This window comes from Catharus ustulatus, chromosome 11 (genome assembly GCF_009819885.2).
Source record: "Catharus ustulatus isolate bCatUst1 chromosome 11, bCatUst1.pri.v2, whole genome shotgun sequence".
Classification (NCBI taxonomy): Eukaryota; Metazoa; Chordata; class Aves; order Passeriformes; family Turdidae; genus Catharus; species Catharus ustulatus.
Genome location: NC_046231.1, coordinates 21326109 through 21341848, shown reverse-complemented (window position 1 = coordinate 21341848; position 15740 = coordinate 21326109). Strand labels below are relative to the sequence as shown.

Here is a 15740-nt window from a genome sequence, read left to right as displayed (position 1 = left end):
ACGGGGACGGGACCGGGAGGGGACACCGGGAGAAGCGGGGGGACATCGCGAGGACCGGGCGGGGAGAAAGCGGCGGTGTGAGGGAGCGGGGCGGCGGGGAAGTTCAGGGGGGACTGGGGGGACAAACCCTGTGCCCGGCCCAGGCTCCTCCCTCCCCCGCGCCCTCCGCCGTGAACAGGGCTGTCCCCACAGCTGGGGTGCCCCGGCTCAGCTCCCGCACCCCCCCGGTCCCCGCTGCACCCCCGCTCCCCGTGTGCCCCCCCGCTCTTCCCGGTCCCCTCCGCGCCCTCTCTTGTCCCCCCCACCCCGGTGCCTCCCGCCCCTCGGTTCCGCCCATCCCGGTGTCCCCGCCCCCGCCGCGGCGGGCAGGACCGTGCGGGCTGCGGGCTGGCACCGGGCCCGCCCAGCACCGGACCGGCACCGGCACCGGCACCGGCATCAGCCCCGGCCCATGGCGGCTCCGACAGCGGTCGCCACCGCAGGTGAGAGCGGCGGGGGCAGAGGAGGGAAGCGCGGACCGGCACGCCCATCACCGTGGAACCGGGCCGGGCCCCGCGGGGCGGACAAGGAGAATGTAGGGCGGGGGTAAACGGGGAGAGTGCACGGGGCGCACTGGGGTGCAAAGGGGGCCGTGCTGGGGTGCCCGGCTGAAGGGGGAGAGGGATGTTAGGGGGGCGGGGACAGGACATCGCAGGAGGATCCGTGAAGGGAGAGAGCAGGGGGATACCCAGAGAATGCAGGGGGTGTTCAGAGGTCTGAGGGAGCACCCTGGGGACTTGGGGGGGAAGTGGGATGCTCGCAGGAGGTGGGGGAGCAGTGGGGTGACAAGGGGAGGCAGTGGGGTGGCCGGGTGGTCAGACGGAGCTCAGGAGTGCGCTGGGGACTTGGGGTTGCACTGGAGTGCCCAGGGAATGTGGGGGACAGGGGGGTGTAGAGGTGCAGTAGGATGTGCTCACAGGACATGGAAGAACTCTGGGGTGCCCCGGGGACGTGGGGAGCAGCGGGGTGCCTTGCAGATATCCCGCAGAGCTGTGCCAGTGCCGGTGTGCGGAGGGGCTTGGGGACAGGGAGGTGGCTGTGCTGCTGCAGCTGAGGGGGACCCGGTACTCTCGGGGGCTGCACCTGGCGACAGAGGCGGTGCCAGGGCTCCCCTGCACGCCCGTCCCTTCTGCGTGTGGCCCGCACACGACTGTGCCGTAGCCGCCAGCATGGGGCAGCCCCGTCCGTGGCACCGGGAGAGCGGCGGGACACCGGGCCCTTGAGGGGACAGTGCCACGGGGGCGGGTTGCGGGTGCCGCGGGGTGCGCGGTGCCATGGGGTGCCGGTACCGGCGGCTGCCCGGCTCTGCGGTTGCCGTGAGTCAGCACACGCCGTACGGGAGAGAGCCCTGATCCAGCCCCGCTCCCGCCAGGCAGCCGGTGAGCCCAGGCCGCAGCGGGCGGTGTGGCTGGTGACACTGCTGGTGACACGGCCGGTGGCACGGCGGGACCATGCAGGCGGAGGCCAGAGGGGAATTCTGCAGCCGGGACCAGCGCCCTGGTGGGTGGGGGCATGGTGCGGGCAGGGGGGGCCGTGCTCCTTACGGTGACACGCACAGTGTCACCCACCGGGTCTGGGCACCGCGCGGGGCGAGGTGGCGGGAGCGGGCAAGAGCTGGCAGCCCCCGTGTCCGCCCCAGGGGGATCTTCTCTGCTCTGGAGCGAGTTGAAGACCCCATTTCCCGGCCCGAGGGAACGTACCCTCAGCGGGATGCCTGATCCCCCCTGCGGGGTCAGGATGTGGCAGAGCCAGTGTCGGGACAGAGGGCTGGTGTCCCACTGATGTCCCACTGGTGTCCTGCCGGTGTCCTGCAGCTCCACGTGCCAGCAGCAGGAACACCCTGTAACACCCCTTTCTCCTTTGGGCTGGAGGTCTCTGTCCCTGTCCCGCTGTCACCGTCCCGGTGGGAGGGAGGCGATGCCCATCCCTGTGCCCTGTCACCCGGTAACTCAGTGCTGGCACGGTTTGGTGGTGGCTCGTGGTGCCAGGGCACCGGCACTGACCACGGGGGGACAGGGTGCTGTGTGCCCCCCGTGCTGCTCTGGGCACACAGGGTGTCCTTCTATCCTCAGTGTGCCACACCCCCACCGTGTGCCACAACCACGGTCTGTACCACCACCGTGTGCCGTGACCTGTGCCAAGACCATGGCCATGTGCCACGGCTGCTTTGTCCCTCCGGCTCTTCCCGGGGACAGTCCCCGCACAATCCGCCCTTGTCCGGGCCCCGGCACAGGCTGCGCTTTGTCTCGCCGACACAAAGGGGCTGCGCGGGGAGGGGGGCGCGGGGCGGTGGCTGGGGGCTGCCAGCTTCCGACACGAGGGTCTCGGGCAGCTCTGCCCGTCCCCGCGGTTCTCCCCGGGGGTCCTGCTGTCCCGGCCCCTTAGCGGGGCACCCCGTGAGTGCTGGGGGGCCCCGGGAGGAGCTGCCCTCACTGACGCAGAAGGTGCTGATGTGGCAGAGCTTGGCAAGGAGCCGCTGGTCCCGGAGCGCCCTGCAGGGACCCCCACCCACGGGCCGGCCCAGGAGACCCCCCGAGTCCCCGCGGAGGAGCAGGGTGGCATCCCCATCCCCAGCGCCGGCCTGCTGCAGGTCACCGAGCGCCGACGTGAGTGAGGCCCTGAGCTGGGGTCGCTGCCTGTGCCTGAGGTCCCCTGCTTTGTCCCTGGGATGTCTGCCTGCCCTCTAGAGTCCTCTGACAGCCCTTGGGGTCTCCTGCCTGTCCCCAGTCCTCTGTCATCCTCGGGAGTCTCCTTCCTGTCCCTGGGGTCCCCTGACACTCCTAGGGTCCCCTGCTAGCCCCCAGCCAGTCATGCCCTCCCCCAAGCCCCTCATACCCCCAGCTCCCTGGGCCCCAAGCACCAGACCCCCGCCTCCCCCACTGGGACAGCGGTGGGTCCCCAGCCTGTCCCCGGTGCCCGCAGAGCCTCTGAGCAGCGTGTCTTCGCTGGAGGTGCACTTCGACCTGCTGGACCTGACCGAATTGACGGATATGTCGGACCAGGAGCTGGCCGAGGTCTTCGCCGACTCCGACGAGGAGAACGTGGCCGGAGAGACGCCCGGCGGTGAGCGGGGGTCCGGGGCCGCCGGTCCCGGTGTGTCCGCCCGTCCCGGCGCGTCGCTGACCGCCCCCTCGCCCGTGCGTCCCGCAGGGCTGCAGCCGCCGGCGGTGCCGCGGGCCGGGTACCTGCGCTCGCCCTCCTGGACCCGCGCGCGGGAGCAGGGCCGGGACAAGAAGCACCTGAGTGACCCTGAGCTGCCGCCGGGACCCCCGGACGCCTTCCTGCCCGCCGAGCGCCCGCGGGAGCCGTAGGGACAAAACCCGCCGCGGGACACCGGGACACCCGGTGCTGGTCCCGTCGGTACTGATGGAGCCCGTCCCCGGGCGCAGGACTCCCGTTAGCCCGCCCGGAGGGCAGAGGCGGCCCCAGCCCCGCGGCGGGGACGTACCGGGGCTGCCCTCAGCCGGTGGCTCGCGGCCCCGGGGGGAAACCGGGCCGGCCCCGCCGGCCCCGGGAGCGGCACGGCCTTGGTTTCCGGGAGCGGCGGACGGGGCAGGACGGGATGGGTCGCACGGCTCAGCGCGGCCCGACGGAGCGCGGCCGGTGCCGGTGCCCGCCCGGTTCTGATGTAGCAGTGCTGTGATCCGGTAAAACCGACCGACCCACCCACCGCCGGCCTCTGCCCGTCAGCGCCGCCGCCGGGGGGAGCGGGAGGAGCTGGGGGCAGTGGGAAGGGGGGTGCCCGGCCGGTACCGGGGCAGAGTGGCCGCGGCCACGCTCGATGGGCGGGAGACCGACGGTGACTGCGGCACATTCCCGGTAACGCCGCGCAGCGCAATTCCACCCCGCGGGCTGCGCTGACCCGCGGACCGGCCCGGATCGGTCCCGGTGCTCGCCCTCGGCAGCCCCAGCCTCGGCGGGAGCTCCCGGGCTGCCACCCCCGGGCATTCGCACATCCTGCCCGTGCCCCCGGCGCCCCCCGAAGCAGGGACACGAGTGCTGGGTTGCGCAAAGAGGCTCGTTGATGCTACAGGAAACACCGGGGAGAAAGGGAGGCTCCACACCGCACCCCGTCCAGCCCAGGGAAGATCCCACAACATTCCCCCTGGGTTCGGCCCCGGTAACTCTGGTGCTGTGGGCTGGGGAGGGAGCAGAGTCCAGCGTTGTGTGCGGGAGGGACTCGGTCCCATCCCGGTGCCAGGGCTGAGCCCGCCTGACACAGCTGTCACCCCAGGACAGCGCAGCACCAGCCCTGGCTGCACCCCGGTTCGAGGCAGGGACGGCAGGAGCCGCTGTGGGGCCTTAACCGGATCCCATTAACCCAATCCTGGCCCCTCTGCGAGGCTCTCCATGCTCCCCGGAATGGCTGGGGTCCAGCTGGGATTCCCTCCCGGCAGTGCTGCCATTTCCATGAGCAGAAGACCCCAGAGCCAGGGCCAGCCCAGTCCCCAAACCACCACTGGGTTGATTGTGTCCATCCCAGGGCCCTGTGGTGGGTGAGGGGCAGTCTCGGGCCTGAGACCCCAAAATGGGGCCAAACCCCCTCAGGGCTCTGCCTCCGTGCTGGAGTCCTGGAACAAGGATTGCTTCCGCAGGCTCAGCCGGGCGCACCGGGGGCAGGTGGTGGAGTTGTCGTAGTAGCAGTCCCTGGAGGGGTGGGGACAGTGTTGGGTCACCCCCTGCCACCCCCATGTCCCCATACCCCGCCCCAGCGTGTGGTACCTGTGGAAGACGGCAGAGCAGTCAGCGCAGACCGAGGTGTGGCTGTCGAAGGGGAAGAGCACGTCGCCCTCCCGGCACAGCTCACAGACAAAGCCCTTGGCCTGGCATCGCTGTGGGAGCAGGCAGGAGGTGACAATGGTGACCACGCCAGCCCTCTGCTGGCCCCATGGGGGTCTCCCCACGGCTCTGCCCCACAAAACGAGCTCACCTCACAGTCCAGCTTGATGTGCTTGGCAAAGAGCGTGTGGATCTCGGTGAGGGAGCAGCCGAGGCGCCCGGCCTCGATGTCGATCAGGTCCTGCAGCGAGTACATCTCGTCGTTCTCCACAAAGTGCTGCCTGTCCTGCAGCTGTGGGCAAACAGGGCACTGTGACTGCCACCCCTGTGTGACCGCCACCACCACGCCTGGCCCCGGCCCTGCAGCCTCACCTGCAGCAGCAGCCGCGCCTCCATCGCCTCCTTGCAGGTGATGAAGTAGGGCTTCATCAGCAGGATGTCCTGGCGCAGCTTCTGCAGGGGACAGCATGGCATGGGGTGGGAATGGGGATAGGGGCAGGGACAGGAAAAAGGGCAGAGGCAGGGGCAGGATGGGGACAGGGGCAAGGATGAAATGGAGACAGTGTGAGAACAGGGCAGGATGGGGATGGGGACAGGGACGGGATGGAAATACAGACAGGAATGGGGACAGGAATGGGAGTAGGAATGAGGACAGGGATGGAATGGGAATGGAGACAGGAATAGGACCATAGGGAAAAAGGCAATGGCAGGATGAAGTTGGGGATGGGGACAGGGTTGTTAATGGGATGAAGACAGGAGTATGACAAGAAAAAGACCTGACTGGGTCAAGTTCATCCTGTTACAGTCTGGGCACCCTGTGCCCCAAACCCCCCACCTCACCTTGCTTCCTCTCTGTGGGACCCAGTGGGTGCCACTTGGATCCCCCCACCTCCTGCTCATCCCACAGGCCCTCTGTGGTGTCCCCTGCCCTTTGGGGTGTCCTCCCCAGATCCAGCACTCACCCGGATCTCCACCAGCTCCTCCACGTAGTTGAAGAGCAGTGGGTTGATCTCCCGCAGCTTCAGCACCGGCCGTGACACCATCAGTGCCAGGTACCTCATACTGCACCGTGACACCTGCCCAACACCACCAGGGCCACTGTCACCCCCCGCACCTGCCAGCCCTGCTGTCACCACCCACGGACCCCCGACAAGGACCCATCACAGGGACACAGCCCTGGGGACACAGCTCTAGGGACACAGCTTCCCCTCAAATGATCTCCGCCCAGTGACCCCCATAACCAGGGACATGGCCCCCATGACCAGGGATGTGTCACCCAAAGTGACATCTACACAAGGCCATGGTCCCAGGGACATGCAAAAATCAGGGATGGGATCCCCCAAGTGACCTCTACCAAGAGACATGCCCCGCAGGGACCCCCATGACCAAGGACATGGCCCCCCAGGTGGCCTGTACCCAGGACCACTGTCCCAAGGGATTTCTGCCCCCACTCCCATGCCAGGGGCACCTTGCGGGGCTCGAAGTCCCAGTTGTGGATGGCACGGGCGGGCACCACGGCCAGGTCGTTCCAGTGGCAGCTGGAGCAGTAGTAGAGGCCGGTGTAGTCACACTGCCGGGCCTCGCTGGGCACACCCCCTGTGGTGGCACAGGGCTGGCATGGGGCTGGCACTGGCACCACCCTGCTCTCTGCTCACCCCACACCCCGTGCGTGCCCCCAGGACACCCAGCAACACCTGGGGACATGGCAGGGCCCCAGTGTCACCTTCTCCAGATCCCCATAACTCCCAGCCCTCAGAGCCCAAACCTTCAGTTCCCACCAGCCCCACACACCTCCCAGGTCACAGCCCCTCAGCCCCAGCAGCCTCACAGAGCCCAGCCCCACAAGCTCCCACCTCCCCCATGGTTTTACAGAGCTTTATGAAGTCCCCAACCCTACATCCCCCAACCCCACAGAGCTCCCAGCCCCATATCACCCACAGAGCCAACTACCAGCTCCCCCCAGCCCCCCCAGCCCCCCCAGCCCCAGTTTCCTCAAACCCCACAGAGCCCCCCTACCCACAGGCTGCCCAATCCCAGAGCCCCCAGCTCCCCCCAGCCCAGAGCTGGCCCCAGCCCCCTGGCAGCAGCAGGGGCTCACGGAGGGAGATGGGGGCCCGGCACTCAGCACAGCGATAGTCCTGGCTGTCCAGTCCGCTCTCGGGGCAGATGCTGAGCTGGTACTCGGCCTGGTGGCTCACCTGGGCCCGCACGCACGGCCGGCTCACCAGCGGCAGGCACTTGCTGTGGCACCGGTAGTAGCAGCCTGGGGGGCACAGGTGGGTGTCAGTGTGGGCATGGGGGGAACAGGGACGTGGAGGGGATGTCCCAGACCCACCTGTGCAGGTGTACCAGGTCTGGATGAGCCCCCAGATGATGGTGCTGCACTTGTCACACATCTGCTTGACGCTCTTACTCTTCTCCTTGTAGAAACGATGCTCCAGGACCACCCGGATGTTGGGCTCGTCCTCACCAGGGTCCTGCAGGGGAAAAGGGGGGTCAGAGAACTAAAGAATCATGGAATGGCTTGGGTTGAACCTTAAAGCTCATCCCTTTCCATCCCCTGCCATGGGCAGGGACACCTTCCACTATCACAGGTTGCTCCAAGGCCTGTCCAACCTTCCAGGGATGGGTGTCAGCATGGGGCCCCAGGCACAGAGACCCCCTTGGCCCCATCTCCAGCCTCAGCCCTACCTTGAGCTCCTGCAGCTTGAGGCGGAGGTGGATGAGCCGGACCACGGCGTCCTTCTGCCGCTCCGAGTGCTCGGGCAGCGCCAGGATCACCCGCTTGCACTCCTCAATGGCCCGGCGCAGCTGCGGCACGTCCGACGCCAGGATCAGCCCCTGCCACCAGCACCAGAGGAGGAGGAGGGTGAGCTGAGCTCCCCACATCTCCCCCAATCCCCACAACATCCACTTCACTCACCACGGGGCGGGAGAAGTGGTCCTCGGCCAGCCCCAGGTCCAGGGCGCCCTCGGGGTCCCCTGGGGTGGGATCCGGCTGCTGGGCTGCAAAGTGGGGTCTGATGGGGGGCTGAGCCACCAGAACAGGGGGTGCTATGGAGGGGCTGGGCCTGGCTGCCCACCCCAGTGTGGGACAGGGAGTGGGGTGGGGGATCAGCACCCACCTGGGGCAGGGGATTCTTCATCAGGGCGCTCCAGCTCCTCAGGGGTCTTGTTGAAGGGGTTCAGGTGGGCCTGGCGGAAGCGGGCCAGCCGCTCGTCTGATGCCATTGCCACCGTCCTGCTGGGGAATGGGCACCGCCTCAGCCACCCCAGCACTGGCATCAGCACCGGCACCAGCACCCGTCACAGGCACTTGCACTGTATCACCAGCACCCACACCCTGGCACCACCATAATCACCCCATCACAGGGACCAATAGCACCTCAGCAGCACCGACACCGCCACCAGATGTCCCAGCACCAGCACTGACATCCCAGCACCAGCAACACTGTCACCAGCACCTTGTCACCAGCACTGACACTCCGGCACCAACACCCTGGCACTGCCACCTCAGCACTGGCACTTTGTCACCAGCAGCAGCACCGCAGTACACCCACCGAGGGTACCAGCACTGGCACCCACACCCCAACAGCAACGCTGAAACCCTGTCGTGGGCACTGACATCCCTACACCGACACCTCCGCACTGTCACCGCCACGCCGGCACACCCACAGAAACCCCAGCGCTGGCACAAACAAACACCGACACACCAACACGTACGCACCGGCACAAACACCGGCACCGGCACAAGCACCGAGACACCGGCACCGGCATTCTGTCACAGGCACCAGCACCCCAGCACCGCCCCCGACATGCCGGTCCTGCCACCATACCCCGCTCCGTTCCCGTGCTTGTCCCCGTCTCCGTCCCCGCGGACAGACGCGTCTCTCCGCCTCCCACGCCCGTGCCCCCGCCCTGCCCCGCCGCCACCGCCCGCTTCGGCCCACGGTCCCCACGTACCGGCACCGTGCCCCCATCCCGGCGCCCCGAGGGCCCGGTTGTCCCCGCTGTCCCCGTTGTCCCCGCGCTGTCCCCGCTGTCCCCGCGCTGTCCCCGCGCTGTCCCCGCAGCCCCCGCCCCGCGCCCCTCCCGCGCGCCCGCCAGGGGGCAGCGCCCCCGCCCCGCTCACCGCCGCGCGCCGCCGCGCCCGCCCGCGCGCCCCGCCCCGCCCCTGCCGGGCCCCGCCCCCGCCGGGCCCCGCCCCCTGCCGGGCCCCGCCCCTCGCGCCCCGCGCGCTGCTGCCCCCTGCCGGCCGGCAGACCGCACTGCGCCGCGCCGCGCCCGGGCGGGGCCGCTCCGCGACATCCGCACTGTCCCCACCCTACAGACCCCGGCCCCACCGGTGCTACCCGCACTGTCGCCCCCACAAAGCCCCAGAGCTACCAGCCCTACCATACCTTGTCCCTACAGCACCCTCCTCCACAACCCACAGCCTCCAGCCCCACTGTCTCCTCCCCTGCAGACCCCACCCCTGCAGCCTTCATCCCCAGCGTCCCCAGCCCCACAGTCCCCAGCCCTACTGTCCCCGTTCCTATAGCCCCTTGTTCCTGCAGCCCACAGCCCTACCGGCCAACGGCCTCCAAAGCCAGGGGGCTCAGATCCAGGAGTGTCCTGGGTCCTCCCCAGCCGGGCACACCCCCAGCCCTGGGGAAACACCCTGGGGTCCCTGAGGTCTGTGCTACCACCTCGGCTTGGGGAACAAAGGGCCAGCTGTGTCCTGGCACAGGGAGATGGCTGCCACACCCCCCAGCATGGAGAAGGGTGACAGTGGGGACAAAGGCACAGCCTGCCTGGGGCAGCTGGATCTGAGGGTCAGAGGGTGGGGGCAATGCGTGGGGGCTTCCCAAACACCTCCCCTGGCTGGGAATGGTTGTGGGGGCCGAACCGTGTTTGTGTCCCCTGTCCCTCCCCACCCAGCAGCCACAGACAGGTAGTACCTGGACAGCAATAAATTTATTAAGTATTCAAAAAAAAATAATAAGACACAAACCAGTAAAAAACGAAAAGGGGGGAGGTAGGAAGGGGGGCGAGGGGCCGAGCCGGCTCAGGAGGGGACGGGGTCAGGAGACACTGAGGGGATGGCGGGGGGAGCAGCACCTGGGGGCTGCAGCAGCGCGAAGCCGGGGGGCTGCAGGCAGTGTTGGGGGCGGCGCGGGCGTCACTTGGCGCCCTGCGCCTCCGACTCCTCCTCGTCGTCCTCGTACATCTCACCCTCCTCCTCGGCTGTGGCGTCCTGGTACTGCTGGTACTCGGACACCAGGTCATTCATGTTGCTCTCGGCCTCGGTGAACTCCATCTCGTCCATCCCCTCGCCCGTGTACCAGTGCAGGAAGGCTTTGCGGCGGAACATGGCTGTGAACTGCTCCGAGATGCGCTTGAAGAGCTCCTGGATGGCCGTGCTGTTCCCGATGAAGGTGGAGGACATCTTCAGCCCCCGTGGCGGGATGTCACACACAGCCACCTTCACATTGTTGGGGATCCACTCCACAAAGTAGGAGCTGTTCTTGCTCTGGATGGCCAACATCTGTTCATCCACCTCCTTCATGGACATGCGGCCACGGAAGACGGTGGCCACGGTGAGGTAGCGGCCATGGCGGGGGTCACAGGCGGCCATCATGTTCTTGGCATCAAACATCTGCTGGGTGAGCTCAGGCACGGTGAGGGCGCGGTACTGCTGGCTGCCACGCGCCGTCAGCGGGGCAAAGCCGGGCATGAAGAAGTGCAGCCGCGGGAAGGGCACCATGTTGACAGCCAGCTTGCGGAGGTCGGCATTGAGCTGGCCGGGGAAGCGCAGGGAGGTGGTGACACCGCTCATGGTGGCCGAGACAAGGTGGTTGAGGTCACCATAGGTGGGAGTGGCCAGTTTGAGGGTGCGGAAGCAGATGTCGTAGAGCGCCTCGTTGTCGATGCAGTACGTCTCGTCCGTGTTCTCCACCAGCTGGTGGATGGAGAGTGTGGCATTGTAGGGCTCCACCACCGTGTCCGACACCTTGGGGGATGGCACCACGCTGAAGGTGTTCATGATGCGGTCGGGGTACTCCTCCCGCACCTTGCTGATGAGCAGGGTGCCCATGCCCGATCCGGTGCCCCCGCCCAGCGAGTGGGTCAGCTGGAAGCCCTGCAGGCAGTCGCAGTTCTCACACTCCTTCCGCACCACATCCAGCACCGAGTCCACCAGCTCGGCCCCCTCCGTGTAGTGCCCCTTTGCCCAGTTGTTCCCGGCACCGCTCTGCCCTGGGAAAGAAAAGAGGCTCCGATGGCCGCTGGCCCCCCACGCCCACAGCCCGAGGGGACCGGAGGATCAGGGCTGGGAGCAGCCGCTGCCGCCGGCAGCGCCAGCGAGATCTGACGCCGGGGCGGGGTGGGAAGCGGGAACCGCAGAGGTTTGGCGGTGTGCCGGCAGCGCCGGGCCCCGGGCGCGGGAGGGGTGTGCCCGCCGAGCGCCCCGGGGATGGCGACTGGCCGGGCGGGTCCGGGGATGCAGGGGCTGAGGGGAACACCGGGGGACTGTGCACCCCTCCCTCGCCGGGGACCTACCGAAGATGAAGTTGTCAGGGCGGAAGAGGTGGCCGAAGGCGCCCGAGCGCACGCTGTCCATCGTCCCCGGCTCCAGGTCCACCAGGATGGCGCGAGGCACGTACTTGTGAGCTGAGAGAGACCCCACGATGGGAGAGGACCTGCTGCTGCCCCTCCATCCCACCCCCAGAGGTGTTTCCCAGCACCCTGCAGGGTCCTACGGGGCTGGGTGCACAGGTCGTGTCCCCCCCAAATCCCCGGAACTCATGGTGTGGGTGCACCGCAGACAATGGGGCTCACATGGGGTGGGTGCACATGTCTGCCCCTATTCCCCCTCCAGGCCCCGTGGGCTGGTGGATGTTCGTGTTTTGTCCCTCCCACACCACAGCGTCCTACACAGGGCAGGTGTCCCTTTCTCCCCAGACCACGGGGTCCCATGGGATTGGGTGTATGTGTGGTGTCCCCACCCAAACTACAGGGTGGCATGAACTTGGAGGTACACGTGCCACCTGCCCCCCAAACTGCAGGGTCTGAGGGTGGGTGCACAGCTCTGCCCTCCGGGGGTCCAACAGGGCTGGGGTGCAGATGTTGTGTGTGACCCCTCCCAAATCGCAGGGTCCCACGGAACCGGGTGTGCAGGATTTCCCATGCCCCAAACTAAATGGTCCCACGGGGTGCGAGCACACGCCTGGGTGTGTCTCTCTGGCCCCCTCCCCACCCCAGCAGACCCAGCTCCTCCTGCACTGGGGGGTCAGACTGGGGTCCCACCCCCCAGCCCAGGGCGGGGGTGCCCGGCTACCCCGCCAGGGGAGGTTCCGAGGTGGGGGTCGCTTACAAGAGGCCTCATTGTAGTAGACACTGATGCGTTCAAGCTGCAGGTCCGAGTCCCCCACGTAGTTGCCACTGGGGTCGATGCCGTGTTCGTCGCTGATCACCTCCCAGAACTGGGGAGGACGGGGAGCTCAGCAGGGCGGGAGGCGCTGGAACCCCCCCAGGACCCCGGGCGAGGCACGGGGCACCAGGATCCTCCCATCCCTAGGCAGGGCTGGGTGGGGCAAGACGCACTGGGATACCCCAAACACCGAAATCCCCAGGCAGGGAGGGGCGGGGGCACCGGGATCCCCCAAACACCCAAAATCCCGAGCAGGGAAGGACACATCAGGACTCCTCAAACCCCGGGACACGGCTCAGCGGAGCGGGGACAGGGGGATCCCCCGAACACCCAAAATCCCGAGCAGGGCGGGGGCACCCCCAAGCCCCGCGCGGGGCTCAGCAGGGCGGGGGGCACCGGGACCCCCGGCGGGCGGGTGGGGCCGGTGCGGGCGCTGTCCGCGGTGCTGACGGACAAAGGCGGGGGGCGGGGGGCGCGGGGGGGGGCGGGGCGCTTTGTCCTCCCGGTGCGGCGGCGGCGGAGCGGGGGAGGGGAGCGGGTCTGTCTTTGTCCGCCGCCCGGCACCGCCGCGGCGGGCGGAGCGGGGCGGCGCCGCCGTTACCTTGGCGCCGATCTGGTTGCCGCATTGCCCCGCCTGGATGTGGACGATCTCCCTCATGGTGCGGCCGGGCCGGAGCGGAGCGGGACGGGAGCGGGCTGGGGCCGGGAGCGGAGCGGCACCGGAGCGGAGCGGCACCGGGAGCGCGGGGGGCGGCGCGGCCGCCGCCGCATCCTTTATAGGCTCCCGCCGCCGCACCGGGCCGGCCGCTGACGTCACCGCCGCCCGCAGCCAATCAGCGGCCGCCGCCGCAGCGCCGCAACAGCCCTGCGGCACCGGCACCGCCCGCCACGCCCCGCCCGGCCCCGCCCACGGCCACGCCCCGCCGCGGCGGAGCGGGGACCCCGGCACCCGCGGGGGGCACGGCCGGGGGGGCACCCCCGGCACCCACGGGGAGCGGGGACACCCCGGGGTCCGTGCGGGGACCCTGGGACCACCCGACATCGGCGGGAGCATCCCGGGGCGGCGGCGGTGGCGGCGGGGGGACACACGCGGGACACCCCTCCCAACCGCGTCCCGGAATGGGGAGGGGTAGGGACAGGGTGCGGGAGGGCCACTCTGAGGGTCCTGGTCGCCGGTGGCCCCCGCGGGACCGGGGACAGTGCCGGTGCCAGTGACGAGGTGGGCGGCGGCGGGCGCGGCCCGAGAACAAAGGCGGCGGTGATGGGCCCTTTGTCCCGCGTGGGGTCCAGCCTCCCGCCGCCCAGCCGGTCCTTCCCTGTTCCCGCCGGGAGCAGGTGACCCTTGACCGACCGGCGAGACCGGGAGGCACCTCTCCCCCCGGGGCTCCCCGGGGTTGCCCGATGCCAGCCACAGCTTCACTGCAAAGAGCCTTTATTGGGAACCGTGAGTCCCTCGCCCAGAGTGGGCACCCCGCGGCTCCTCCTGTCCATCTGTCAGTCCATCCGTCTGTGCAGTTTGGGGCGGGGGTGGCCGTGCCAGTACCGGTACCGTGTCCCCCTGCCTAGCAGGAGCACGTCACCACCTCCCGCAGCGTCCGCCGGAGCTCCTGGCTCCTGAAGGCGTAGATGAGGGGGTCAATCACCGAGTTACAGATGATGAGGATGAGGAAGAGGTTGAAGTAGCTGAAGAAGCAGGTGCAGAAGGGGTTGGTGGGACAGGTGACGATGAGGATGAGGTGGAAGAAGAAGGGCCCCCAGCAGATGAAGAAGACGCCCAGGAGGATGGTGAGGGTGACAGCACCCTTCAGGCTGCCACCACGGTGAGCAGCGGGTGGCTTCTGATGGCTGGAGATGCTGTGGAGGTGATGGCGGGCCAGGGCGAACATGTGGATGTAGAGCACCAGCATGAGGACCAGCATGAAGAGGAAGAAGCTGATGAGGCAGAGGAGGATGGTGTTGCTGTGGAAGTAGGTGATCAAGACGGTGCTGGAGACGGTGCTGGCCAGCCAGACGCTGGCCATGGTGACCACGGCTCGCTGCAGCGTCATGATGCTGTGGTAGCGCAGGGCGTAGAAGATGGTGATGTAGCGGTCAACGGCGATGACCCCCAGGAAGGAGAGGGAAGACACGACGGAGCTGCAGATGAGCATGTCGATGACGCTGTCCATGTGGCGGACGATGCTGGGGCGCATCACCAGCACGCCGTGCTCCAGCAGCAGCATGAAGAGCATCTCCGCCAGGTTGCTGATGCTCACCAGCATGTCCGACACCGCCAGGCAGCAGATGAAGTAGTAGGTGGGTGAGTGCAGGTTCCTGTTCTTCAGGATGGCGGCCACCACCAGCAGGTTCTCCACCAGGCTCACTAGCCCCAGCGCCAGGAACAGCTCGTTGGGAATGTCCAGCCCCTGGCACCAGCCACCACTGGCCCCGACCGTGGCATTGCTCTGGTTGCCCTCGCTGGCGTTCGAGGGGTCGCGCAGCAGGCGCAGGGGGGCCAGCGTCGACATGGCCCCCTCCTCAGCCCCGGGGCCACCCGTGGCACCCGCACAGCCCCCGAGCCCCCGTTGTGCCCCGCCAGTTCTCCCGCGGCGCCCGGCGGCGAGGCCGAGGGGATGCCGAGGAATTGGGGACGGGAGGCGTGGGACGGGCCGGGGGTGTCGCGTGCCCACGGGGACCCTCCGGTGTGGCGGCTGCTCTCTGTGCCAGCGCTGCCCAGTGTCCCACGCCTGCCAGCCCAGGGTGCTGGGGAAGAAAGGGCCCTTTCTCTGCCCCACTTTAAAGCCGGCTCCCGCAGCTCCTCCTCCGAGGAGGGTGGGCACCTGCATGAGGGAGGCACCCTGGTAGTGAGGGGGAGCTGCTGCTGAGGCCAGGCTGAGAGACCCCCCAGGATGGCTCTGAGGAACCTGATTGCTTGGGATCACCATGTGCCCGGGGGTCTCAAACGCCCTGGGGTGTTCCATGAACCCCTGGGGTCATGCACCTTGGGGTCCTGTGCGCCCTGGGGGGACTGTGCACCTTAGGGTCCCCATGTGTCCCGTGCCCTGCAGGCCTCGGTCCCGTGGGGGTCAATGTGCCCCATGTCACTCGTGTCTTGGGGGGGTCCCATCTGCTGTGGGGTCACCCACACCCCCTGAGCTATCCGTGCACCTTGGGGACTCCTGTAGAACCCTCTGCACTGCACGATCCGAGCTGTCCCACGCCCTGGGACTGAGGGGGTCCCACTCCCATGGCCCCGGGGGAGATGTTGTACAATGGGGCAGGCATGGGATTGGACAGGAATCGTCAAAGGCACGATTAACTGGGGTGCTGCAGAGCCCGGCGCCGCAGGGAGCCCGGGCAGGCAGGGTGGGGACAGGACCCATCTGACCATCATGTGCCTTAGGTCCGTGTTGATGCCTGGAGCCCCGCGGCTGCCAAAGAGCCATTCACAGCTCCACAAAAAGGCTGATCCCACGGTTATCCACTTCCGTTGGGAAGCCCTTCCCTCTGGCATGGATGGAAACGGCTCAGC

General features: G+C 68.3%; 4 protein-coding genes across 10 annotated transcripts; 1 reads left to right on the top strand and 3 right to left on the bottom strand.

Moving 5' to 3' along the window:
• The first annotated feature begins 12 nt into the window (after positions 1–12).
• Positions 13–3709, top strand: LOC117001311 (dysbindin domain-containing protein 1-like). The gene is made up of 5 exons (XM_033069539.2): positions 13–482; positions 1412–1539; positions 2499–2645; positions 2962–3102; positions 3190–3709. Exons 2-5 carry the CDS (start codon positions 1491–1493, stop codon positions 3348–3350), a joined length of 498 nt encoding a protein of 165 aa, XP_032925430.1. The 5' UTR covers positions 13–482; positions 1412–1490; the 3' UTR covers positions 3351–3709.
• Positions 3710–4039: 330 nt separating this feature from the next.
• Positions 4040–8978, bottom strand: DEF8 (differentially expressed in FDCP 8 homolog). 7 transcript variants are annotated; one of them, XM_033069535.1, is made up of 12 exons: positions 8782–8838; positions 7944–8059; positions 7742–7824; positions 7510–7659; positions 7154–7295; positions 6917–7081; positions 6287–6414; positions 5781–5894; positions 5191–5271; positions 4970–5110; positions 4762–4871; positions 4040–4686 (listed from the first exon to the last, which is right to left on the bottom strand). In XM_033069535.1, exons 1-12 carry the CDS (start codon positions 8796–8798, stop codon positions 4584–4586), a joined length of 1350 nt encoding a protein of 449 aa, XP_032925426.1. In that variant the 5' UTR covers positions 8799–8838; the 3' UTR covers positions 4040–4583. The 7 variants fall into 7 exon arrangements, with proteins under 7 accessions (XP_032925426.1, XP_032925423.1, XP_032925425.1 ...); XM_033069532.1 differs by lacking the exon at positions 8782–8838 and adding an exon at positions 8951–8978 and having other exon boundaries at positions 4040–4871; XM_033069534.1 differs by lacking the exon at positions 8782–8838 and adding an exon at positions 8951–8969 and having other exon boundaries at positions 4040–4871; positions 7944–8062.
• A 777-nt stretch (positions 8979–9755) lies between these two features.
• Positions 9756–12968, bottom strand: TUBB3 (tubulin beta 3 class III). Its single transcript, XM_033069694.1, has 4 exons — positions 12831–12968; positions 12173–12281; positions 11359–11469; positions 9756–11055 (listed from the first exon to the last, which is right to left on the bottom strand). Exons 1-4 carry the CDS (start codon positions 12885–12887, stop codon positions 9980–9982), a joined length of 1353 nt encoding a protein of 450 aa, XP_032925585.1. The 5' UTR covers positions 12888–12968; the 3' UTR covers positions 9756–9979.
• Positions 12969–13679: 711 nt separating this feature from the next.
• Positions 13680–14786, bottom strand: MC1R (melanocortin 1 receptor). Its single transcript, XM_033069695.1, has one exon. The coding sequence runs from the start codon at positions 14734–14736 to the stop codon at positions 13792–13794; it is 945 nt and encodes a 314-aa protein (XP_032925586.1). The 5' UTR covers positions 14737–14786; the 3' UTR covers positions 13680–13791.
• Positions 14787–15740: the final 954 nt, after the last annotated feature.

Coding starts and splice junctions, on each gene's coding strand:
- LOC117001311 (XM_033069539.2), top strand. CDS start 1,491: ATGCAGGCGGAGGCCAGAGGGGAATTCTGCAGCCGGGACCAGCGCCCT. Junction 2,646..2,961: donor GCAGGTCACCGAGCGCCGAC/GTGAGTGAGGCC, acceptor CGGTGCCCGCAG/AGCCTCTGAGCAGCGTGTCT. Junction 3,103..3,189: donor GGCCGGAGAGACGCCCGGCG/GTGAGCGGGGGT, acceptor TGCGTCCCGCAG/GGCTGCAGCCGCCGGCGGTG.
- DEF8 (XM_033069529.1), bottom strand. CDS start 8,103: ATGCCAGTGCTGGGGTGGCTGAGGCGGTGCCCATTCCCCAGCAGGACG. Junction 7,082..7,153: donor GACCTGGTACACCTGCACAG/GTGGGTCTGGGA, acceptor TGTGCCCCCCAG/GCTGCTACTACCGGTGCCAC. Junction 5,111..5,190: donor AGGCGCGGCTGCTGCTGCAG/GTGAGGCTGCAG, acceptor GTTTGCCCACAG/CTGCAGGACAGGCAGCACTT.
- TUBB3 (XM_033069694.1), bottom strand. CDS start 12,887: ATGAGGGAGATCGTCCACATCCAGGCGGGGCAATGCGGCAACCAGATC. Junction 12,282..12,830: donor GCAACCAGATCGGCGCCAAG/GTAACGGCGGCG, acceptor CGTCCTCCCCAG/TTCTGGGAGGTGATCAGCGA. Junction 11,056..11,358: donor CCCTGACAACTTCATCTTCG/GTAGGTCCCCGG, acceptor TTTCTTTCCCAG/GGCAGAGCGGTGCCGGGAAC.
- MC1R (XM_033069695.1), bottom strand. CDS start 14,736: ATGTCGACGCTGGCCCCCCTGCGCCTGCTGCGCGACCCCTCGAACGCC.